Below are 27,382 nucleotides of genomic sequence, written 5' to 3'. Positions count from 1 at the left end.
CTGCACAACTTCATGGAACGGCTGCTGAAGCATCTGTGTACTTAAATCAAAAAATCCTTTTAGCCCTGATGAAAGATGGGGCCTTCTGAGAGGCTTTTCTGGTGTGGACTGGCTCCCATTTGAACAGCTTTGACCTATTCATACTCCCTGGACGCTTCCGCTTTGCCTCCTCACTGCCTGCATCCCTGCACAGGCCAGTAGCAAAGGCACGGAGCCATGGCTTTCCAAATGCAAGCGTAGCTTTTCACTGTAGCACAACCTTGTAATTCATGGCCAGGCAGGGAGCATGGGTTTGGTTGTTGCACTTGGCTTATCCTGAGCTTGACTCAATGTAGAATCCCATTTCAGCAGAGACTCATTTGAATCTGTGCCATAGGCAGATGTCTGGGTGTTTTGTTTGGTTTGAATTGGTGATGCAAGAGGTGGGCCATGCATTTGAACAAATTAGAGGTGTCCTTAGCTTTAAACTGGAAATAGGTTGTTTCTCCCTATAACTGGGAAAGTTAATCATGTCTAATGGAGAAGCCTTCACCTTCTTAGTATTCTGTAGATTTTGTTGAGTTGTTTGTGTGATTTACTTAGGATTAACTTTGAAAATGATTATAAAATTTCCAGCAATTTGGGTACATCACAGTATCTGTGTGAATAAGTACAAAATTGCTGTTTACTTTCTCCAGTGAACAAAGTTGGTCCGTTCTATAAATAACAGGAACTGCCACCAGGAATTATAGTTGCAAATTCTTTGGGGCAGAAACTGCAGGAAGCACCCATAAGTTGAAGCATTCAAGTTCCTCAGTGCTGCTGTATTAAATAAATAACAATGACTCTGTAAGATGATGAAAGATTGGGAAACCTGGCATCAGCTCACAGAAAAGAACTGTTTCACGTGGAATTGTTCTGTTGTCTTCCCCATTCATCTCTGGATAAGATAAAATTTATATATATTAGAAACTATTATTCTCTTCTTTAAAAAACATATGGAGCTTGCAGATCTGCTGTATCTGTGCCTGTGCTTTGCTGCTCTCAATTAAAACTGGGAGTTCCTCACCAACCCACCTAGATTTCCAAATATGTCCGGACTACTTATTCTCAATGTATGTGGGTACAGGTGTATGTACATATCTCCTTGGAGTCCTCTCTTACTGGCATTTGCTTTACCTAGAGGTTGAGAGCCAGAAACTGTATAGCACTTTTTTCCACATTTTGCTCTGTATGTGAACCATTTTTCCTCAGAGGGAAACATTCATCCTTCATGCCTTTTTAATACAAAACCCATCAGCTGGTGTAACACTAAGATTGTTTAATCACAACCACCAATCTGTAATTGAAAAAGTAAGGGAAAGTCACTGGTATGTCAAATTATGGTTGTAGCATCCATTGCTGAACACACTGCAGAAGTCTCCATCTTCTAATGGACCCACTGGATAAATTTACATCCTTCATAGTTATAAAAAATGTCTCTTGGTTAAGTTTATGTGTGGCCACATGTATTTGCAAGATGGATTCATTAATCAACGTTCAAAATATTTGGCATCTTGTAGGGTTTTGACAGCATAACAGCTGCAGTTTTAGAACATTTGGACTCCACGAGTGCAATGTGAAACCTTAATAACATCAGGTCTATTTTAAACACTGCTCTGAAATAAATTATATTACGGAATCTGTGGTAACTGTCAAAATGAGTATACTTCCTCATTTAAAGAAATAAGGAATGATAAATCTATCTGCAGAGCTGCTAGCTGTGTTCTGCCATGTCATGGTACTCTCTGGTGTGGAAGTCCACCTCTTCAGGGTGATGGGGATGGCACGTTTTGAAACCTCTTCTAAAAACTGCTGGTAAAACTGACATTGTGGGAGAAGTGCTTACACACGAGGCATTTCCTCCTTGAACAACTGTGTGCTTTCCTGTAACACATTTCTTTTAGATGCTCATAGTGGAAGTCTATGTTGTCTCCAAAAATTAAGGGTATTGCTCCAGATTTCATTTTATTTGCTCATTTAATCTTTTGCTCAATGGATGTCTGAAAGACGGATTTCAGTCTCTACCAAATAACTGTGTGACAAACAGTCACGTGATTCTGACTTTAAGATATTCAAAATGATACATTTTGGGCTTCATAAAATTGTTTTATCCTTCTCATAACAACACCAATTGTAATAGATAATTATGGTAGTTGTCAATGAGAATAGTGTATTAGAAAATATTGTGATCTAAAATAGGTATTAGCCTATTTTAATTAATCTGACTCGCAAAGAAAATTCAGTTTCATATTGCAGCTTTTCAGAAATCTTTTCACTGTGTTCTTTTCTAACAGAAAAGTATTCAAATTTTCTGACTGTTAACAATGTTGTGTTATCTTAAGGTGTTAAATATAAATTCAAATTGTTCATGAATGCACAGGTATCTGTTCAATAATCCCTTGTCCTAGTGAGGTTTTCTGATGGATGGATTTCTTTTATATGGCTACTCAAATTAAATCTAGATGATTATTAAATCTGTTTTTTTGTTTTGTTTTTGTTTTCTGAATTCAGGTGAACCAGAAATTAAAAACAAATTGTAGATTAATAAAAATTACTTAACCTAAGCTTTTTCTTTTTTTTTTGCTTAAATCTTAAACCTTTCAAGTTTATGTTGAAAGAGATGTTGAATGAGCTGTTGAAATTAAGAAATAGTTGAAATGCAAAAGCAAGGAAGTAATTTCTTTCAAAATACTGACATTTAAAAATTGTATATTTCTATATTATTTAATTGTATATTATAGGAATTTAGTGAAAATTTGTAAGCAGTTAAATCAACGTAGAATTGTGTAAACATAATTGTGAGGACAATTATAAACATAGCATACCTGATATGTAGTACAAAATCAATTCAATTATATTTATTTTGGTCTTCATACCAAAAGAGCGTATTACATGGCATTACATTCAGACCAAAAGAGCGTATTACATTGTCTGATGCCAATTTTTGTTTTCCAGGGCTTAGTTATTGAGCGGCTCGGACGCAGGCCTCTTCTCATTGGAGGTTTTGGGTTGATGATTGTCTTCTTTGCAATTCTTACCGTGTCTCTGACTTTACAGGTAACAATACAGTCATTAGATATTTTTGTTCTCTCTTTTGTCTATTCTAAACACCAGTTACTTGATACCTGTTTGCCTTAGTGTTCCTCTATAAGCCAATCCTTTTAATTGGTTTGATGTAAGGATTCAAAGGTCTGTCTTTTGCTTTTTTATAAATCTGGTGTTTTGCTTTTTTATAAATCTGGTGTTTTCAAAGCACTGTAGTTAGCTGTAGTAGGTTTTGCATTAAGAAACCATAGGGGCCTTGAACATTCATCTCTCATCAAATGAAAGACTCAGGCATATCATGAACTATCATGAAGACAGGTTTACCCATAGGTGGGAAATGTTATATTCTATGTTTTTATCCTTGCTTGTAAAGCAGTCTTCTTTCATACTATTTCATCATTATACTTAGGCTTGGATAAGTATCCATGTTTACTCTTCTATCAAGTCACATATTTTTATTAAAATTATAAAGACGGCCTTTGCAGAACATCTGCTCTTAAGTTTTCAGATGTTATTAGCAGTTGGTTCTCCAACTCTTTCAAATGGTCAAAGGATAATCATTAAAACAATCTAAATACTGAGCCTAATAGACACACTGCATAATAGACAGACTATAAGAGAAAGCCATCAGAAAATGGGGGTCATTATTTAGCACTGAAATAAATATTTACATGTTTTAGCAAGTGCATTTTACAGTGCCACTTAGGGCACATATATGTATCTTGTATGATAGATATGTATCTTGATCAAATTTGCAAAAACAGTAAAATTCTAATAAAAACTTTGCTGATGGAAAAATAAATAAATGGAGAGACAGAAAGAAAAGGGAATCCCTGAGTTTTTCCTTATCTAATAGTGTTCTTATCAAGAATTAATGTAGATAGTTAAGAAAGAGTGTCCTGAAAACTCAGTAGAAATCATGCAGAGTATTTCATGTTCCTATCATTTAGAGGTATGAATTGAGAGAAATCTACTTTGGAGTAAAATAAAAAGATTGCCTTGTGAGGAAAACAGGTGATTCCTTTAGTGAACATTTACAAGTCCACTAAAGAACCACTTACATTGTGTTCGCTTTTCCCAGTAGTTGTTGCGTGCACGCATAACCTTTCTTGTCTGCAAAATAAAGTTATGGCTAAAATGCCTCGAATGTGGCTTTCACGTGCTATGTGAAGTTTCAGATACAGCTGTCTGATCCAAAGGCAGCCTTCCATATCTGGACTTCTGCCCAGCCTTTAACTGGAGAAATTAGAAGCTCTTTGGATCATCATAGCTGCTCTTTAAACATGCTTGAAATATCTGAGGAGGACAGAGGTGCAGAATCTGTACAATAGAAAGAAAAACTCTTTTCCAGATTGGCTTGAACTTTAGCACAAGAAGTTGTAGACCTTTAGAGTTGTGACTTCTGTGGTGCAGGAGACTGGCTAGTATTTCTCTACATGGATACCACAGAGAGCAAGACCTTCTATGCAAATAATCTAATAAAATTCTACAGAAATGCGGTTTTCTAAATTAGTCCTAGACTAAATTCTGAAATAGAGAATGAATTGTGGAAAAAACTATTATTTCTGATTTTTTAATACTGGAGATAAGTACAATACAATTAATGTGAATGTCTTTTTTCTACCCAGAATAATGTGCATTGGCTTCCTTACCTCAGTATATTTTGCATTCTTGCAATCATTGCATCATTCTGCATTGGACCAGGTATGTCTATTTTTCATGTTTCTTTGTACATTAAATCCCAGCTATTCTTGCACTGGCAGCAATGTTTACAAATTGCTTGTTAGTAATATCACTTAATCCTTGTCTAAGACCTCAAGGGGTGTAAGACAAGGAAAGGTAATAGCAGCACACAGTGATAGCCACATACATAATAAAAACTCAAGTACACACACATTCCAGAACTAGTGCCTAAACTGCAATGAGTACCAAATTATAATGTTGGCAACTATTGTAGGATTGCTTCTGTTTTTTTAAATATATATAGAGAGAGTCTAGTATCTAGATATTCATTTATCAATGCTTATGTTAACAGATTAATGCCAGTAGTACACTGGGAGACCAGTGGAGGGAGAGGAGTGGGGCAACTGAATCTTGCAATCCCCTTGTCCATCTGTAAGGACAAATCTCAGGTTCAACTAAGTCTCTAGTATTACTGGTAAATCTTTTTTTTAGACTGAAGATTTTTAAAAGGGTTTGTAGAATAGAGATGTTCTTGCTGTTTCAATACCTAATGACAGTTAAATGTTGACTTGAAAGTTCTCAAGAATTTTCCTTCAATTGTTTTAAGTAGCTTAAATAATTTAAGTGCAGCTACTTATAGCATCTTTCTTTGTTTCTTCCATAAAAATCTGTTGAAGAGAGTTCTAATTTGTTCTATATTGCAAATACTTTCCACCAATTTTTCGAACCTGCAGATAAATATGTTCTCTTGCATTGTATTTTCAGCATCTTAAAATTAATTCTTTACATTTCTCTGTAACCTCAATATTCATCCGAATATATTCCATTTTCCTTCACTTAGCTTTACATAGACCCTTGCTGAGACTATTCAGAATTTCCTGGTTTACTTTCCATTGTCTTTGGAACAAAGTGTCTGTAGGTGTATGCAAAACCGACAGCTTTTTTTTTTTTTTTAAATATATTAATTGTTTTCTCCAAAATTTTTTAGAAATTATATCTTCTCATGTGTTTTTCACTGTACTTATTGTTTTCAAAGCCAAAGAACATTGTAATGTACCAGTAGCTACCTAGTTGGCTTCTCTACCTCTTCTTTATACCTGACAGTAGTAGGAATATTTTTATAGTATTGAACATTGCTTTGCTTTGCTTTTTATGAAAAATTTGGTAATTGACACTTCAGTGGTGAAGAAGAAATTACGAAGAATCGTATCTTGTCTCCTCTGCAATTCAACAACAGATTTTTAGTTGACTTTTAATGGGGCCAGATTTATCTTCAGTGAAACTTCTCTGAGGTGGATTATCTCTGTTTTGTTTAGTGGGACTTAAGAGCTCTGAACTACTTTCCTACCTCTCATTTCTCTTTCAGAATATGAAAGCAATTTCAATTATTGGCCATGTGTTAAAATGGATGAATGAGTCTCTTGATGCTGTTTAATCATACAAGAGTCTATCAGTGCAGAAGAAAAGAAGGCCAAGTAGGGCAGCTGCACTTCTTTTTGTGCAAGCAGTGATACTTGGGTTCCAAAATCGGAACCAAGCTATTGTACTAATGGGCCAACCCCAGCTGCCAGAATTTCTGGAGCAAAGAACACTTGAGAGAAACTGTGCCAATTTAGTAGTAGTGGCTACAAGAGGACTTTGACCTTAGAATATCTTAATGGAAGATTTATGTTACTTGGCAAATCTCAGGATTTGCTGGGTTTCTTAGTGTGAAATATTACTTTGTATTTCTATTCTATGAACTAAAATTTAGTTGAATAACTAATCAAACAATTATAAAACTTAGTAATTAAAAAAAAAAAAAAGACAAAAAAAAAAAAATGCTGCAGATGTAAGATTGCAACTGTGTGTGAGGAATAAGAGATGAATTCCGTGGAATTACTTATCCTTATGTTTCCTTAAATAAGTAAAATACAACACACTGAACATTTCAAGATAGATCAGACTTATTCCATAACTGAGATAATGTTCAGTGTTTTCCTCAAGCAAGTCAAGTACGGCAATACAGTCAAAACAGTAATTTTTTGAGTAAAATAAATACAAAAATAAAAAGATTTTTCTGAGATTCCAACATAAGAAAGTTTCAATTCCAATAGATTTCCACTTTTTTTTTTTTTTTCCAGTTTCAAGGATGTCACTTTGCAGCTGGTCCTGCAGCTGCGTTATCATCATTATCATTATACCTTCTACCATTGTAGTCTGCACAGATAGTACTTTCTCATCAGTGACCTGCTGCATGTATTTATGTATGTCCCAGTGTGCAAGACATTGTAATATTTTTCAGTTATTTAGTTAACTAAATATTCAGTATATTAGTTAACTCACATACAGTTACATACCATGTTTCATTTGTTCATTTTGCATAAAAGGAGGGGATGTAATTAATTCATGGTAGAACAAAGAAAACAATGAATTGCCTGGGTTAAATCTTCTCTTTCTGAAAGATCTCTGTTAGATGAGTAGAGGTGAGCTTATAGAAAGAAGAAGATCATTACCCACAAGCCATATACTAATTAATTCATTTGGAAAGACAGAGGAATGAACCTCATCATTTTGTGTAACAAAGATAAGATCATTTCAGCCAGGTTTCAGGAACTTGAGCATTAGTGACAATCTGTAATGCTGTTTTGAAACATTTTGACAGCATGCCTAATGAGTTCACTGGAACTCTTTCTGTGATCTTAGTTTCAAACTTTGTAAAATTTAAGTAAGGGTTGAATCATGCATCTCTTATTTATGGAATAAAACTATTAGTGTTGGCTTCTGTGGAACAAATTCTGTCTGAACAAAAATGACTCATGAGTAATGATTCTGAGTCCTAAATTACTACACAAAGATCAATACTGAATAGTGTGTACTTCTGTTCTTTTATTCCAGAACTCTGCAGTCCAATGGGAAATCTGTATTTCTGGATATTCCTAGATAGGGCAAATAAGACTCACTAGCCATTATCAGATAACTTAAAATCTTGACTTTGTTTTGTTCAAAAATATACTGTGACAGTTATTATACTAATATATATATATATACACACCCTATATATGGCAGAAATGATGTTCATACACGTACTAAGGAAAAAAGTACATGTTCATACATGTACTAGGGAAAAAAGATACAAAAACTAGATACATGTACTAAGGAAAAAAGTTACAGGGAAGTGTGCAATACCATTGGAGTGTCATGGTAAATAAAAATACCATTTATTATAATGGGAAAGTCACTAATGAAAATTAACCTTAACTTTCAGTTCCTTCTACTGTTGGGGTTTTAGTAAGAGCAAGTAAGTAAACAAGAACCTATTTCTGAACAGATCTCCAATGCAGTGGCTGTTAGAGAATGTCCAAAGAAAAGTACGAACAAGGCAAGCATGTAAGACACTTTTCCAGAAGGAAATTTTTTCAGCTTAGTGTATTCCTGAGAATAGTTTCTAAAATTGTCATAGTCTTGCATGAATTAGTTCGTTTTCTGTCTGAAACTGCAAAATTTTAGCATCTGCAACATCCTTTGGCAAAAAAAATTTGCATGTCTACCACCTGCCATGTGTATAACTGCATCCTTTGTCTTTGTGATGCCTTCTGTCTTCCATTGGAAGAAATGTAATAGTTGATTCCCTTCCTCCCTCTGCAGGTTTCTTGTGATCCTGTAGACTCATCACCTTTTCCAGACTGAATGGCTATTTCTTATTCCTTCTCTCTCAGAGATATTTTATGACACCCCTTTAGCAGGAAAGTTTCACACTTAAATATCTGGTATTCTTTTTTAACACTCTGCTGTTTTAATGAGATAAGACTGAGGCTTAGAAATAAATGTCCCATCTTTCCAGTCAGTAAAAGTCTTTTTACACCAGAAAATTAATGTATTTTTTCATTATTGTCAAGTTGCAACTTTTTAATATTTTTGCCTTTCTATAGAAGGCTGAGCATCATTTGCTTATATTGTTTAACCAGGTGCTATTGTCATAGTACTGCTCATGCTTACTATCTTATGAAATTCTTCTGTAGAAGAAGCATGCTCTTTATGCTCTTATTTAGAGCTTTTCAGCATTCTTTGGAGTAAATCCTACATGGTTTGTCATGATTTCGCAGATACAGATCTTCATCTAGGATGAATTCACTTTGCATTCATTGAGCTATTGGTACTTGGAAGAATTATCCTATCTGAAAATAGTAAATAATGTGGACAATTGAGCTCATAAAATACTCCTAGAACTTTCTAGATAATAAATACAGTATTTGCTCTCTTGCTAGACCGTCTGATACTTGCTTGATAGCTTATATATTGTGTGGCCTCCCACTTTCAGAATAGCATATGGATGAGTACCATCTGCTTTTTACAGCTAGAATCAGCTGTTACTATATATATTTTTTTTCTATTTGTTTCATTTTTCTGAACTCAGATTTTCAGCCTGCAGATGCTTTTCAGACATATTGCTAAACACTGAAACAATAATGTTAACAACAGGTATGTTCATGCATGCGAGTGATTTGGTACTTCATTGTTTTTATCAAAGGACAAAAGAGCAGAAAGAAATCTTTCATGTATTTACCAAAAAAATAAAGGGGACCTTATGTTCAGAATAGACAATGCTTTCCAGTGTTATTTTGGTGATGTGAACAAGTTAGCAAGTTACTAAATATTTTTACAGTTTTCACCTCAAAATGTGAAAGCTGCATGGAAATGTATTTCATGGTCACACATTTGACCTGAAAAAAAATATATAGTATGTTTCTACTGAGGAAGTGTCATCCAATATAGAGTAAACAGAAAGGACTGATGAGTTTCTTTCTCAAAAAAAAAAAAAAAAAAAAAAAAAAAAAAAAGAGAGAGAGAGAAAGAGAAAAAAAAATGTAATAAGAGAACAGTTTCAATACCTCCACAAAGCATTAGTGCTGTTTTTCAGAGCGAATGTATTGATTTGGAATGCTTTGACTGAGTGAGCAAACACTGTGCAACTCATTGGAAATTTAGTTAGTGATAGATGGGCTTAGGTACATGCAAAACATCTTCCTTCTTTGACCTTGTCTTAGAGTAATATTTTTTAAAGATGAAAAAATGCTAAATCCAGCTATAGCTATTCCCACTTTCTCAATTAAATCCATATAGTTGCTTCATCATGGACACAGAATACTACCATGTTGAGCTATGGCTACAGAATCTATGCCTGTTTCAGGAAAACCACAATAAAATCAGACTTAAACAGGAAAAGTGAAGCTTATTTCTATTTGTTTACTTGAATTCCCTGTCTACTCATTGTGCCTTTGCAGCAGTTGCTGTGCAAGCAATTGATTTTTTATTTTGCTGGGTAAATTGAAAAATATCTATATGTATGTGTGTGTATTGGGGAATTTGAGGTAGTTTTACAAAGCTGATGGAAATTGAGTCCTTTTATCTACTAGACAGTTAAAAAACAAACAAACACACACACACACACACACAAAAAAAAAAAAAAAAAAAAAGAAAAAAAAAGAAAGAAAGAAAGAAGAAAGAAAAAAACGACAAATAAACAACAATAAACCAGATGACCCAAGATGTGTCCAATCCATCCAGAGACAGTTTTCTGCAGAGGTATAACACCAACAGTCAGGGAGGCTGTATTATATGTTGGATAAGGGATTTTCACTGTTTTTGAAGCTGTTCCAATTTCTTTAAAACACACAAATATTCATTCTCTGAACTAGAAAATGACTCTTCTGCCATGTGTCAAGAGATTCACCCGAGATGGTAGGACGTGGGGAAAAAGAAAACCAACTGTAAGTGGTTACAGCAGTTTTGGCATGGACTTACAGATAACTTTCCCAATGGAAATAAGCATGACAAAAAATACAGCAAGACCTTGAATCTTTGGGAACTTGGCCTAAAGCAATTCGATGTGTTGTCTTTGTATGAAGAGCTTTATTAATATTTCTTCTTCAGAAGACCATTATGTTTACATGTTTACATCCTTCTATCCAGTTTTGATAAATGGAGGAAGCAGTGTTGCAGCTGGGGAGGTTATTTATGAGTTCTGTCTTTGAAACAATTTAATGAAGGGTAGGATGTGGACTGTTCTAAGAATATTCCTAACTTTAATGTAGGCCTTCCTTTACCACCTTCTTTCAGAAACTGAAGAAGTATTATGTCTTTCAAATCAAGCCTTTGCAAATTCAGTGACACTGAAAACAGTAAACTTGAGTACTGGACATATTTTACCATTGGCAATAAGTACAAATTACCCAAGACCTTATTGTTGTAGCGAGACTTGTAGAAGGTGTCTGCGTTGCCCTTCCTTTGACCAGTAGGGAAAGTTTTAGAAATCTGAAAAGTTGCTTTTATATCTATTGCCTGATAAGTCAAGCCATCTTTGTGGGGGAAACTTGTGTTATTTTGGTAGCACTTCAAGTCTGAGATTAGTGATCCAAATTTACTGATCTAAACTAGTCTAAAGTGACTAAAGAGTCACTTTATCATTCTCATTTCTTGTAATAGGTGATGTATATGTTCAGGCAGCTGGAATGTAAAAGAGACTTAGAAAAAAAGGAGCAGAGTGAGGATTTAAGAATATTTGAAAATGTTAGTTAAGTGAGAATATAAGAATGATATCTATAAGTATCACATGGAAAGCTTACCTATAACTATTTCCATTTTATCTATAAGTCATTTCAAAGCCAGTTTTATGTTACCACACTATATACACATTATTTTACATCTTATCTTAGAGTCCTAACACATCATATTGCCATGTATCATCTCTCTGTATTCTAATGTGAAAAATATGCATTATATTGTCATGTGCCACATCATCATTTCTGTGATGAAGACTTAGAGTTGATTGTTAGAGCAAAGAAGTGCTCATGGAGCAGTTTGCACAGGAAGGCTGCAAAGAAAGGCTTCTGTGAAGGTGAAGTAAGTTCTATATGAAAAGATACAGAATAACTTCATAGTGTTCAACAAAACAGAAGATTGAGAGTACGTTTTCTGTTTCTAAATACATGAGCAAAAGAGAGAACAACACTGAGTAGGGAGAATAAGCTGAAGGCAAATGTTACTGCAGAAAATAACAACAAATCCCAAATCTAGGTGCTAAGCTAGCCATGAAAAAAATGCAGGGAGAAATTGGAAGAAAACTCCTAACCACTGAAAGAGCTGAGTTCTGTTTCAGCAGCACAGTGGAAACAGAAAAAGGGTAAACTAAATAGCAAAAGGAGAAACTAAACAAACAAGCTTTATAAATTTATAAAGCAACTGTATGAAATACTGCCTGAAACCACTGAGGATGGGATTTGACACAGATTTAATCTGATTGTGTGTTCCTTTATCTCCAAGTCCTACATTCTTACTCTACCTCCAAGTAGATCCTCTGTATAAAATCTGTCTTCGCTTCCATTTGTCAAAAAGCCATTGTGCCTACAAAGATGTTCTTAGAGAGGATTTTCTACCTGGTCATTATGTAGAGCACGTAGCCAATGACTTACATCAGTGTCTGTTTATTTTTTGTTTGTTTGTTTGTTTGTTTTTAATTCAGTGGAGCTTCAGTGAGAAGAGAGCAAGAGTATGTATTTAGTCCTTACACAGTATTTTCAGAGCATCTGACTTTACTGTCTTATGTTGTGTAACATTTTCAAAGTGGTTATTCTAGCCCAAAATCCCATGGGCATTTCTGTGGGTGAGTAACACTCCCCTTCAGAAGAAATACTGGCTTCAGTGGTGTTTGTGTGAAGTTGAATTCAGTGTGAATAGTATCAGAAGTGAATCATTGTGATTTTCTTTCAGCTCCTTCTTATAAAATAAGTTCCTGTTCAGTATGCATCAGGATGGCAAAATCAGATGAGTAGTAGGTTTCCAGAGAAACATGATGAGAGACATGATCTCATCACAGAAAAGTGAAATCACTAAAATTCATTCTTTGATGGAATTTGAAAAAAAAAAAATAATAGTAATTTTATGCTTGCAGGATCTTTGTTTTCCAACCTCTTGCTTTTAATACTGATTGCACTTTCATGCACAGCTAAGAAACATTAACAGACCAGACCATTTCAGAAAAATATTTCACTTGGTTTTTGTCACTGTTTTGTCTTGTAACTGAGTTTTATAATACATACTTGTCATAGTTTATTGAACGTGAGTGAAGTTTTTCCTAGTACAGCTCAATATAGACACAGTGGAAACGTGATAATGGTATATTCAGCATGTGTTAAATTGACATTATAAAATAAACAAAAGAAAACTCAGAAGAAATCATTTCTGTGCCCTGAGGTGTATCAAACATATTTTGGTATTTAAAGTTTAAATCAGTCAGTGCTCTTATTCTGAATGCCAGTGTATAGCTGTATTGACAGCAGAGCGGCTGTGATAAAAGGGTCACCTTGAAAGCCACGAGGTTTGTTCAATCTGAAATGTCATCAGAGAAGAAAAAAAAATCTTATCTTGGATGTGAAACACAAACAAAGGTGTGATAGCACACATGTAGACATAAAAGTACTGAAATGAAAGGCAGTGTCAGTATTATCAAATGAAATAGGCATTTATAGAAGCTTTGTGTGATGCTTTAACTTCTCCACTTAGAGGGGGGATGTAAGAATTTCTAATGCTCATGGCTTGCCACAGAGACATTCTTTTAGTACAGTTTGAGAAAGTGTTTGGAGCTTGCTTGTGTGGAAAAAAAAATCTCTTTATACTAGAAAAATTTATCATGTTAAAAAGAAACCAATAAACCCATGTTGCTGAATATATAATTTAATAAGTAGTAGATTTCAAAGTTTAATTTTCAAAGGATCTTTTATTCTATAAACTAGAAGCCTTTACAGTCATTCCAGCAGGTAAGCATCTTTTGATATTGCCAAATAGTTCCTGCATTAGAAACAAAGGGTACTTGCACAGAAATAACCTTTAGTTTTCCTCAGTATGTAATAAAAGGCTTGGTTTAAAAGCTGTAAGGCTTTGGGGGAACAACAGTAGATTTAAATCTGCTGCCCTAAGAGTGGCTAAATATTCCAAACATGAGTTATAGTTCTGATCAGGGATAACTCATACTAACCTGGAGATATATTTATTATGTAATAAGTAGCATAAATTTGTCTCAGTTGAAGATTTTCTGAGGCATCTCTGGCCCCATCCTTTGCCCTGTTGTGCCGCTCCATTTCTGTGGAAAACCATCCATCCAACACAAGCAGCCCTATGGGTAGCATCTCAGCCTCCCAGCTGCCAGCAATCAGAGCTTGCCATATTAATGAGGAGTGCCATTTCTTTAATTTATGTGGGCTGTGAACCAAGCAGCAGGAGTTCTGATTTACCATTCCTTTTCTATTTAGTGATGGAAAAAGCTACTCCCTACACTTGAGACAGGAGTAATTTCAACTACTGCTACTAAATCAAGGAGGTTAAAGAATGGGAAGTTTAAGGGTTTCACGTGAGAATTTCTCTTTTGGTTGCCTTTCAGTGAACAAACTGAATTTTGGAGTTAAGGAAAAAAAATTATCTGGGTGCACTTTCACTAAATTTTTTGCAGGGTAATAAACATGTCCCTTGATTATAGTAATGAAAGTATAATTCAACGCATTTGGGATTAATACCTGTTTTATGTTTTGTTCAAATGCTCCTCTCTTTAAAGTGCAGCATAGAATAAATGTAGCTTTTAACAGTTCTGTTACAGAAGTGATTTTCATTCTTTATAATTAATGGAAGTTGTAAAGAAAAATGATCCTCTCGTATTCTTAAGGTAACTGTTGGATAAAGGAACTGCTGGAGATGACATTTGGAGTTCTTAGCAGCAGGAAAACTTAACAAACTTCCTCCCTTTAACAATAGATTTTACAAATTTTCTTAATTGAAGCTTTCAAAAAGTGAACATTTTGACACTTGAGAGCACTCCTCTTACCTGAACTAGTGTGTTTTCCCGAGTGATAGTTAATTACTTGCTGATGGCTCACAACTCAAAGACTTAAGAAATTTGCTGCTGAAAAAATTGCATCCATGTGGTTTAGAGCTCAATTAAAAGACTGATTTATTCAAATGTTGTGTAAATGATGTAGGCACATTATTCAGAGTAATGTGGAGTAGATACAGAAAGCCTAGTAAAAAATACTGAAGGTAGAAGGCTAAATAAACAGCACTAGGTAACTTTCAGGGGAAAGTAAAAATAGGTCAGAAGTACAAATCCATATACAAGAATTATATCAAAAGTAGTTTGATGGTTTGTGTTTGCCAGTTAGCAGCTGATTCCTTTGGATCTCCAGATGTTATTTGTCCTACTCTAGAAAATTCACTTTTTTGAGAAACATTCAATTTTTCTGAAAACAGCTGGCTTTTTTGACTGGGAGGTGTTTCCTGTCCAGTCATCAAAGTAGCTGCTAAGTATTTTTCAAAATTACTATTAAATTATACTGTATTACTCATCTTCTTGTATCCTCTGTAATGTCTACCTAGAGGAAGGCTTTAATGAGAGGAAGCTTTTAGTTCTCCTGTGCCATTGATGTTCTTCCACTCAGTTGAAAAAATAAATCATAACTCTAATGCAGTTAAACTTTTGAGGTCACAAAAACACATAAACCGCTATAAAGTGTTAGACTACAACTTTGTTTGGATTGCTGTCATGCGGTGCTAGTAGCGGATGTTTCGAGGGAAACCTGTGAACAGGGTATGTCTTCCTCCAGAGTACATCCAATGCAGCTTCTGTCATGTCATTCTGCTGGTTATGGAGTTCTTGGGGCAGAGGTTGAATGTGGACCACCATATTTGGGTGCCAGCAATTGACTGTCTTCTGTCAAGTTGTTACTCATAGTGAAAGGTCATCTTCAGGCTATTTGTTTTCTTTTTCTGTTTGGTAACAATCAGGTACTGTGATTTGCTATATCTGTTTTGGCTATTCAGCCAAAATATCTGTGTTTGTAATACTCTGCATTCTGGAGCTGCAGCCAAATTCTTTAATCACTGTCATTTGAGACCCAGTGTCCTAAAAACTTCAATAGTTTCCAGAAATCATAAACAGTGAAGACTTAGTCTGTTGCCCATCTTAAACAAGGGGGGGGAAAGAAAGAGACACTCTTCTGTCCAAGTTTCTCCGAAAATTTGGTCCAATATTCTTACTCTTGGGAACCTTCAAGATGAATGCAGCTATACAATGACATAATTGTGCATGGCTACTATGATTAATTTGTTTGTTAAAAGATTTCATGAGGAAAGCCTGACATGCCACACTGAGTTTTCAAGACTGTTTTAGCTTGCATAGTTTCACAACCAGCAACATTTTGTGCTAATGTGTTGTCATCTTGAATTCATGACAGGGAAATCATGCCTGGTGTCTCTGTATTTTTTTTAAGTAGATTACTATAGAAGTAATCAGCCTCAACTAGATAGGGATTTTTTTTTTCTTTTTTTTTTCTGTTTTTAGTCCTTTCATAGTGTTATGAATGCCTGAACATTTCACTTACCTAAGACTGATCACTTGTGAGTCTTTATTTCAGGTATTTCCATGATATTGCCATCTGTATAGTGGATGAAAATGTAAGGGGCATTTCTCTGCTTCTATTAAAGTAGGAACTCCCTTTTTAAAGATCATTGTTTTTAATAAGTTGATATTAACAGAAGTAATTTTTAATCACCATCTGATTATTATAATGATACTGAGAATAATTATAAAATGAATTATTTCATAAAGTCTCTTAGTCATAGCTAAATAAAGAAATTTTTTCTTCACTTTCAAACAGAATAGAAAGCCAGGCTATAATTAAGGTTCTGATATGATAAAGTGAGTCTGGAAATATAGCAGATGTTTAAAAGACTATTCACATGTAGTTAAAGGTTGAGTGTATTTTTGAATTGTATTTTGTTCTTTAGTAGCTACACAGAATAATAATGGTGAAGTGAAAAAAAATATTGCTAGTGCTACAGTAGAAATGTAATATTGATGTTCAGTTTTCAGATGTTTCATGATAACTACTGCACCTAGCTCTGGTCTGGGCTATCCACCACAAAAAGAAGAAAAAAAAAAAAAAGGAAAAGAAAAAGAAAAAAAAAAAAAAAAAAAAAAAAAGGAAAGAAAAACACATGCACAGATCAAAAAAATAACTCCACCAAACCGAAAGTGTTTCCAAAACACCAAAAAGATTATGTACTAATTGAATTTGTAAATCAATTAGCAGAATGGCCTGCTTCTGGGCTGCTGATTCTATTAGAATTAAAAATCAAATACTGGTTCTACAAAAAAACCTACTGCTTAATAGAAATTGAGACTAAGACAATTTGATCATCTAGCCTGCTTTCATGTGTATTAACAGCCACTGCATTTCATTCAGTCTCTAAAAACTCTAGAAATGTGTGCTGTAGAACAGGAAAATCAATTTGATAAAAATGTTCAAGATCCAATTAGCAGCAACTAATTGATAAGAAAGAGATGTCTTCATGTCGTGGTTTAACCCGGCTGGCAGCTAAATACCACGCAGCCGTTCGCTCACCCTCCCCCCTCCCTCTCTGGGACGGGGGAGAGAAATGGAAAGTGAAGCCCGTGAGTTGAGATAAAGACAGTTTAATAAGACAGGAAAATAATAATAACAAAATAATAATAACAATAATAACAATAATGTTACAATGGTGATAATAGGAAAATAATAATAATATGTACAAACAAGTGATGCACAATGCAATTGCTCACCACCCGCTGACCGATGCCCAGCCTAACCCCGAGCAGTCCGGCCCCCTCCCCCCGGCTAGCCACCCCTATATATTGTTTAGCATGACGTCAGATGGTATGGAATACCCCTTTGGCTAGTTTGGGTCACCTGTCCTGGGTCTGTCCCCTCCCAGCTCTTACTGCACCCCCAGCCTGCCTGTTGGCAGGACAGAGCAAAAGTCTGAGGTGTCCTTGGCTTGGTATAAGCACTGCTCTGCAACAATTAAAACATCGGGGTGTTATCAGCACTCTTCTCATCCTAAGCCAAAACACAGCATTCCACCAGCTACTAGGAAGAAAATTAATTCTGTTTTAACTGAAACCAGGACACTTCAGTTAATACTAAAACATAAACCCACAGAAGAGAGAGAGAAGGAAACAGTAAAAATAAAAAAGGTAAAGATACTCTACTCAAATGCTGAAAATGAGGTTGACTTGGGCCTATACAAACTAGTTAGGATCTCCTTACTGATGAAGAAATATTGATATATTTTAAAGTCCTTGTCACCTTGGTGCAATAATATTCATATTTGGGGACGGTGCAGTGAAGTGTACCTCGTATTGAGCATATTTAGGTAGCTTTGTATTGGGAATATATGAATCTAATAAACTGTAACACCAAGTAGTCCAGTTGATTCATTTTGGTAACTGCCCCTATGTCCTGGTTTCAGTTAGAACAGAGTTAATTCTCATCCTAATCCAAAACATAGCACCCTACCAGCTACTAGGAGGAAAATTAACTCCGTCCTAGATGAAACCAGGACAATCTAGCATGACAAAACCATTTTTTTTTAGTACTTGATTGGTCTTGTACAGTTCCAGACTACATTACTTACAGATTGCTTTCCTTTAATTTTCAACAGATCCTTGTACTGAATGGTATTTCAAGAAGTGCATCACTTTTACATACAGTTTTTTTCTACCTATTTCTACTACCTTTCTACTACCTATTTTCTACTACCTTTGCAGACTTGAGACTTCATTTAAGACTGAACAATTTTCAGAAACAATGTGGATAAGAGATGAGTATAAAATGGTATAGATGAGGATGAGCAGGACTGCAAAAGAATTTTAATGCAAGATGGAAAAAATTTTAGATGCTGTTAGATTTTACTTTGATGTTATGGAGTTGGTGGAATGAAGTAAAAAGAGATGATAAAATTGAGTAACTGACAAGGAAGATGATCAAAGAACTGGTATTTGAACTCATGAAGTAGAATGTAGTGGTAAAGCACACCAGATAGAAGGAAATAAGGATAATTTAAGCAAGGTGAGATAATAATTTGCATATAGTTAAAACATTTATGGATGAACTAACAGATAGTGGACATTTTGCGCTGGAAGACCAAGCACAATTCAGAGGTGAATGCAGAGCATAAATGATGCAGAGATTAGAGTGAAAACTGTATTCTGCTCTTGGCTTTCAGTTCTAGGTTGCAGTGAAAAAGATTATGCTGTCAAAGCTGACTGAGTTCAGGGGATGTGTGGGGATTTGTGGTAAGGGGAAAAGGAAAAATTATGAAAAACTGAAAATATTACTCAGGCTTCCAAGAAAACAGCTGTATTTAAAAGGAAGTATCATACCTCCTGTAAAGGATGATATCTTGACAGTACTGAACTTACTGGGGTACTCAATTATGTAATAAGTATTTTGCCTTCATTAAACAATTTTGCAGAGAAAAATGGTTCAGTCAGTAAATGAGTGCTCATAAAATTGTCCTTGAGAATACTGCTTTATGGAACCAAAAATTATAAGAAAATGCATTAATTATTGTTCAAGAGAAGGAGAATTTCACTGAACAAGAAGTGATCAGATGGTTCAGATACGGGTATTCTTATGTCTTTTACATTACAAAATTATGTGGAATATCTACTTTTAATGTAATTACCTAGGCAACTGTAGAAAGAATATTCTGTAGTTTCTTTATTAGCTGATAGCCTTGCTATGTGAACCACTTTAATGTGAATTACTGAGAATTGAGAATTAACATATTAACTAATGACGTTACTGCAGAGGATATGAGGTACTTCTGTTGTACACCATTGTTTGGTTAATTTATTTACTCTAAAGTGATGTTGGCTAAACCAAAGGCCACTTATTAAATGCAAAAGCCTTTTCCACACAATATTGTATTAAAACTATAATGTTAATACCTATAATGTATTAGTTACTATATTATCAGGTTTTGCCAGGTTCTGTATTTTTTGTTTTCTAATTTGGTTCTATAATGTACGCTTCTGGTTTGCCATAGGCTGACTTAGCTTTAAATGTCCTATGTTCAAGTGGTCCTTAATCTAAGGCAGAAGAGAGCAAGCTCTTCAGATGGTACAAATTAATGTGGTTAACTAACTATATTGTTTTATACAAGCCAAGTGCCTGCTTTGCTTAATTCAGTAGTACATGAGATCAACAGTTCTGCGGAGAGCTGCAGACAGACAAGAGAGTCTGCAGCATGAAGCTATGACTCAGTACACACATATCACACATTCTGCTCCCAATTCTCTTAACGGGATTAGCTAGGCAATACAGTTGTCCCATCTGAATACATAACACTGTTATTTCGTGGGGTATTATTCCACCACATAGAATGTACAAGATTACACAGCATCTCTTTAAAGATCAATATATTTTAGAAAATTCTTGTTCTATCTGTTGACCTATAGACATGGAAAACATTCACAGTTCATATTGGGTGCCTCACTAGCAGTTCTACAGTACGTACTTTCCAGCATTTTCATTTGTTTGTTTGCATTTTTGTGTTTTGGTAGCTAAGGTCTGAATACAAACAGACTTTTGAGGTCTCAGTGAAGAATACTAGGTTGCTCTGCCAGCTTGCTTTCTTGCAGGAACTTTGTCTGACTTTCATTCCTCCCCACCATAGCTGTCCTCTAGAGTTGTCTTCTTGCACTTGAATTGCACATACTGAAATCTTTCACTGAGATGGTACTCTATTTCCCAACCCTATTAGGATGTATCAGTCTTCTCCACCTACATACCTTGCCTTGCAGTCAACTTGATCTTGTGTAGAGCTGGCAGACATTTTTTAGCAAAACAGAACATTGTTGAAAAGTACTTGCCTGATTTGTCAAAGCATTTCATTTTGAAGATTTTTTTCTTTCAGAGAACGGGGCAGAAAAGTCTGGGAGCTCACAGTTTTTAGGATTTCCAGGCCCTCCTGTTAGAAAGGTACTTGGCTGCATTTCGAGCTGCAGGGCTACAAAGCCTAGGGCTCACAAGATGCCAAATACTGCCTGAATACATGGAGCTGTGTCCTGAGCCTGTGTTGAAAGATGAGCAGGGGGCTCAGGGTGTTCCTTTCTCATCATTAGTTCTTAGGATGCAAAGACTCTATTGACTTTAGAGGCAGTTGATTAATATAATAAATCTCCCTCATTTATATGAGGCATTTATTCTCTTAAGTTTCATTGCATAAATCATCTATGACGTTAACTCCTGGATAGGTAATGGATAGAAACAGAATGAGGATCTCAGCATTTTCCTTCATTTTTCATGTTTTTTGTATTCATATTTTTGTAATGAACCAAGTAACTTCTGCTAAGCAGTATTTGTAACTGCTCACTGATCAAAACAGTAACTATATGCACTTATTTTTTCACAGGAAAATATGCTACTTGTTCAAATCTAAATATATATTTGAAAAAAAAAAAAAAAGAAAGAATAGAATAGAATAGCATAGCATGTATAGCAAGAATAGTATTTCAGTTATATCATTCCAATTTCATGTATAAAAGACTGTTGGGTTCAGATTCTGGATGTTTACCAGCAAGTGACATTGATTCTAAGTGTAACTGGACAAATTATGGAAGGAAATGACTAAAATACAGAGATATAGAGGTTTTGTTGCATGTCAAATTGTGTTGTGTAGGCATAGTCTAGTTTAATTAAGCAGGCCATTGATATACAAGGCCTATAATAAGAGATTTGCAATTTTCAGTGGAGGTAGCATTATAACAGATATAACAGTCTTTCTTTAGTGCCACTGCAGTCTGTTAAGAGCTTCTTCCATTATATTCACTGCAATGCTGAAAATAACAAAGAATTATATAATATAATAAAAAAGAAATGAATCACTATAAGCATTGCAGTCAATGCATTGCCTGTTTAAATTAATGTTCAGAAGCTACCTTGCTGAAAAACTCCTACAGGAAATCGTATTATACATTTTAATTTATGATTAGAGCTAAAATAAAGCTGTTTCACTGAAAAATGCATGGAAAGTATTTCAGTGGAAGTATTAATGCCAGGTTCATTCCCCATGAGAAAGGATATCAGTTAGCTTTTTGATGAAACCATTTCAACCATGTTCAAACACGTATTATGGTTGCAAAATTCATGACAAAATTTTTAAAGACTGTTTCAAAAAAGCACAGTAGATTTATTGGATTGTTTTTAGCTGTAGTTCCCAAGCATCTATTGAACAGAAATATATAGATAATTAATTCATAGGAGAGCTTGCAATGAGACTGGCTATAAGGAATGTTTGGTGAGATGCCATATCATTGTGATGACCCTACTACTCAAAAAGCAAGGTGGAAAATCTTGAGATTTTGTAGGGTCAGTGAGGGAGGATCAAGCCTGTAGCTGCAGACTGTAATGGCATACTCTACAACCTGGGCTGACCTACTCAAAGCATATTGCAGCTTCCTCCAATCCCATGCACCCAGATTTCTTTCTCAAAGAAACCAAGTTAAGAAGGGATCCTTGAGTACACCTCTGCACCTTGAAATGACTGGGGATGGGAGGATCCCTGGGGCTATGAGCTTAGCTGATTTCATGTACCTTTGCTGTTTGTCTAAAGGATTTACATTTTTCTTTCTACTTGCCCTAAGTTCCATTTCATTTCATTCAGCTGAGGAGTGTGTTCTTCTCAATGATGTGGCTCTTGGCAGGTATATGCAACCCCTGCTCTGACTCTTACTAAGATCTCTGCTCTTCCAGGCATATAGCACTATACAGCAATGACCTGGCTTCATTCAGTCATTTGTTTCTAGGCCTGGTCTGTGTTTCAGCTAAACTGCCAATTATTTTTCAGGCTCCTTGATTCTTCCATACAATTCCTCTTAAGTCATTCCTCTACAGAGATTGACTTTCTCTGTTGTGCAATGTTATAGAAATTCATTTCTATGCCATGAGAAAATCTGGAGGTCTGTCTGTGCCACCTTTCCCAATTCCTGATTTACAAAACATTTAGAGCTCAGAGGAGCTGCTAATTTCTTTTTTCTTTTTAGATTTTGCAAAATACTATTTTATTTTACTATTTTTAATTGATTATTTTTGCAATTAGATTGAAGAGCTTTTGTGATAATCATCACTAAAACTTTTTATTAGTCATGCCTAATATGTATCTAGAATTTACATCTGAATTTCAAATTTTTTTTCTTTTTTTTCTTGGTTTTTACAAATAGTGCCCATGCATTTTTGTTTTCATAACATTTATGCTTTCTGATGTTTCTGTCCTTCTTTTTTTTTTTTTTTTTTTTTTTTTATTGTTATTTCTCTTGCTTGCCTCTGGCTTTTTTCCTCTCTTGTACAATGTGTATTGTTCTAAATGGATCTAGAACAGCATTTTTTATTATATTGACAAGAACAGCAACACCTCTGTAGATTGTCCTACAGCAAAGGCATGACAGAATAAATGACCATAAATAAATCATCTTACATGGTTTCTATGTTTCCAGTCCTTCACTTCTCTCTAAGGAGCAAGTGCTCTGGCAAACCACTGCCTTGTATGGCACTTGTGACCTAAAACAGATACTGACAGAACAGATGTGATTGTTGTTTTGCCTGCCATAGCTTAGGATTCGAACCCAAATACCAAATGTATGACAAAATGGGTACTGGAAGCCACCAAAGATTGATAGAACATATGTTGCTAGAATTTCAATAGTTATACCTCTTCTGCTATTCATTCTGCATTGTCAAAGCGCTGTTGGCAGAGGTCACATTTGTTGGTTAAGAATTAGGTTCTACATGTGGCTTGCAGAAACACATTAAACAGAGGCATGGATGGCCTCATCTCCCCATGTTTCTGTTTTCTATGTATGAAATAGGAGGAAATATTTATTTGCTGTATACTTTTTAAAGTGTAATTTATACTGACTGTCTTTAGAACAGAAAGCTGGGTTTGTTACAGTTGTAGATATATTCTCAGAAGAAGTCACATTAGTTGATAAAGGAGAGTGATGCCTATTAATGTATAATCTAGCCTTTGGCTGCATCACATTGCCTTTCTTTTACACTCGTATTCACAGTCCCTGCATTTGAAAGATATGAAATAGAGGAATATCTGACACTGTGTGTCATTTGCATGTCCTGTTAGATGTTTGCAAATTACTATCTCATACTGCTGATAGAACAGCTTCTGATGCATGTGTTTAAGTGCAATGCCACTGAGCACAAGGGGCTACATGAAGACCCAATGGATGGGCGAGTCTTCAGTGTTGTTTTTATCTTAATTTATGTGTATTTTGGAAGCAGGATTGTTACAGAGACTTTTGAGAGAAGGTGTATCTATTTACATGTTTTTGATTACTAAAGCGCCTAAACCAGAGAAAGGATTGAGATAATAGATGTGTACATCAATCTTGCCTACAGAGCTAAGTGGTAATGCAGAAAATAAGGCATAATAATAAAGGCAGATATGAAGTTCTTGAGGTAGAAATTAGTAGCACCAGAATACTGAAAACCTGACTGAGGTCATGAGGTTTATATTTTTCCAAACTGCTGTGAAAAAATTCTGCAATCATATGTGTGTCTGATGTGCAATATTAACTAAAATAAGTATACAATCAGCAAATGCTTTATTCTATGGAAACAGAAATATTTCTATAGAAATATCCTATTAAAAGGAAGGAAGCCAAAGATAAATCGAGACTTTCAGATACTAGACAGCTACACCCTGGGGGTTACTGTGAGGCCAGCAATATGCCAGTGCTGTACAAAATAGTCCACTGTTTAAGTGGAAGGAAACATGAGTGACAAATGTAGTATTCAGCTGAGCTTGTTATTATGAAGGTCAGAGTCCTTGGCTGATGGGAGAAATAGACCTTGCCAAAAGTGTCAACTAGTAAGGGAATTTGTTAAATAAACACCAATGAAAAGTATGCCTATAGAGAGGCAAATGTTTTGCCTTCTTATTGCTAAAATAAAGTGGGCAACAGCTATTAAAAAATTTGCTTAATCTCTTTGGTCCTGTCTTTCCAATTGTTAATGTCTAAAAGTATTTTGGAATATTTCTTAGTTTTCAGAATTTTGAACTTTTATTAGAAAATGTAATTTTTATTTTTAATAAACAGCTTCTCATGTGGTATTCTCGAAGTTGTATGAATTCTCCATACTCTTACCTGGTTGCTGTCACTGAAAGGATGTAAAACAGTGGTGTGAAAGAGCAAAATGTCACATTCCTCTAAAGCACAGTTTTGACTAATCACATTTTACTGGCTCAGAAGCCTCTGTGTACACTTGAAAAGAGAACTGTAGAGCAGTGCTAGTCACTGAGTTTTGTAACACGGAGCGTGTTTGTCTCTATTATTGAAGCAGCTATAGGCAGAGGAAGTTTACTAAAATCACCACCTTCTTGGACCCTGTTTTAGGTGGGATTCCATTTGTCCTCACGGGAGAGTTTTTCCAGCAGTCTCAGAGGCCAGCCGCTTTCATGATAGCTGGGACAGTCAACTGGCTCTCCAACTTCGCAGTCGGACTGCTCTTCCCTTTCATTCAGGTACTCAGCATTTTTGATCTCTGATATGCTGTGATATGGTTGATATACTGTGGCATATGATGTTTGAATAGTAATTTTTAGGTAATAATAAAAGTCTTTTCATTGAAGTGAACGAAATTCCCACCATCTTTGTGATGCATTTCAATTGTACTACCCATGTATCTCATTGTTTGAACGTCTTAGAGAAAACTGTCCTGAAAAAAAAACAGTAAATCTCTATATTGTATCAGTGGACAACCCTGTATGGCAAATTCCTCGTGGGAATGCTATAGCAATGTAGTTTGATGGCTATGTCCGGAAGTCACAGTCAATGATGATGATTATCCCTGCCTTCTTCTTCAGCCTTTAGACCACCCATCTTCTGGCTTATCCTATGCTTTGAGAATTCTCGTTAGTTCATTGGGGTATAAATGTTCTCTGCTCCTCCCACTTTTCTTCATGGCTCTCTTCTTTTCAGTCTCTGCTGACAGGCTTCTTTAGCTGGTTCCTTCTAGCTGCAGCCTAGTTTCTGCATGGATGAATTTTCTCCTGTCCCGCCTTCCCCAGGCTCCCATAAGCTTCACTTCTAGTGGATTGCTTCTTTATTTCCTTGGCTGAACAAGCGGAGGATTGAGGACAGTTTTCTTGAGACCTGTCTGACAACTAGTGTTTGTATTTTAACAGCATAAGTTTATTGTCTAAAAAATAAAAATGAATAAAATAAAATTCAAACCTTTACACAGAGCAGCATTTTCCCCCTCTGATTCCTATAAATACCTCATCTTGGTTGATGTGCAATTGGCAAAGGAGGCATCTAGCAGCTTCTCATTCAAAACCACACTGAGGGCCTTTTCCTGATCATGCACTTCTCCCAGGCTCAGGTGGGAGCAGCTTTTCTGTCTCAGGAGCTGAAAGGCAGGTGATCAGTCCCATGAAAAACTTTTTAACGTTTTAAAAAGAGCCATCCAGCTTCACTGTTAACATTTTGTGTGAAACTCAAAACTACGAGAGAAAGTACAGAATTCCTAACTGGTTGCTTAAAATGCATGGAGGAAAATACAAGAGGCAGAAGAAGACCGTAGAAAGGAATGAGTCCTCCAGACTGTCTCCAGAGAGATTTTGGAACATTACACTTCAGATCATTGATGAGTAATGAGATTTGAAAAACAGGCAGGGAGGTGATCCTGCTGTTTGTGCCTTCTTAAAACTGAAAATTGTATGATATATTATCATATGCAATACCATACAACATGTCTTACTCTAAGCCTTTATATATTAATTTTCACTTGAGAGTGGAACTGCTTTTTCTAAGTAGCAGTGTTTGAAAGTAGTATCTGTTAGAGATAATATATGGGAGAACTTGAAGGCATTATAAAGTCTGACCCTTGATCTAAGTTTGACACCATTTCATATTTCTTTAAAAGGAAAATGTCTCCAGTTATTGTGATTACTTGGATCACCTTCAAAAGTTAACATGATTATAAAGGCTGTCATCCTTCCAAACTCTGTACTACTACTAACATTAGCTTCAATTAGACTGCTCAGAGCTATAAGAGTTAAGGGTTTATTTTAATGCTTAGTGAAATCAGCTGTTTTTTCACCAGTTTTATAGCTCAGAGTAAGGACTTGCAAGCTTAGACTTAAAAGTCTGACTTTCAAAAGGTGAGATTTCCAAAATCAAGTAGAGCTGACATAATTCTTTTCCCACTGAGGTCATTAGATCCAAATTCAGCAGATAAACAATTAGACAAATCCTCTGTGTTTTTGAAAACCTGACCTTAGTCATCAGCATCAGCCTGCTTATCCAGCATGTGGATGCTTCTGTGTAGTTTATTAGCTTTTACTCCAAAAAGACAGGGACTGACCTTTGAAGCAGCACAGGAGAATGCCTCCTGCTCCGGCTGGCTGGGTACCAATGGTCCCTATGCTTGCCTCCATGGTGGCTGGGATGCCAGCAGGGAACAAAGTCACAAATCTGGGGCAGTATAATCAAAATAATTTTATTTGTGTATTTTTAAATAATATAGAAACAATTAATGAATAATTATTTTTCTCCAAAATTGCAGTTTCTACCTCCTGCTCAAAACCAAGGAGTTACCTGAGCTCCAGCTGTCAGTTGGATCTGAATTTACCCAATTCAGGACTCTTTCATTAGTGTAACCTTCTCTCTTGTTCTCCTAATCCCCCCTAGTAGGTCACCTGTTGGGAATTGTTTAAAAAAGGCTCTCAGTAAATTCAAGTAAAAAGGCAAACTACATTTTCTGTTTCT

The 27,382-nt window shown here is 35.5% G+C and overlaps 1 protein-coding gene across 5 annotated transcripts in view; it reads left to right on the top strand.

Annotated features, from left to right (window-relative positions):
- SLC2A9 (solute carrier family 2 member 9) overlaps positions 1-27,382 on the top strand; it is a 129,993-nt gene that overhangs the window by 84,616 nt on the left and 17,995 nt on the right. For all 5 annotated transcript variants that reach the window (XM_084517632.1, XM_084517630.1, XM_084517629.1 and 2 more), the window contains 3 exons: positions 2,977-3,078; positions 4,695-4,770; positions 25,007-25,134. In XM_084517632.1, the coding sequence (XP_084373758.1) occupies positions 2,977-3,078; positions 4,695-4,770; positions 25,007-25,134 (306 nt within the window). The remainder of the gene's footprint in view (positions 1-2,976; positions 3,079-4,694; positions 4,771-25,006; positions 25,135-27,382) is intronic.

This window comes from Aythya ferina, assembly GCF_964211825.1.
Source record: "Aythya ferina genome assembly, chromosome: 4".
Taxonomy (NCBI): domain Eukaryota; kingdom Metazoa; phylum Chordata; class Aves; order Anseriformes; family Anatidae; genus Aythya; species Aythya ferina.
The sequence above is the reverse complement of the archived record's forward strand: the minus strand, read 5'-3'. Positions and strand labels throughout refer to the sequence as shown.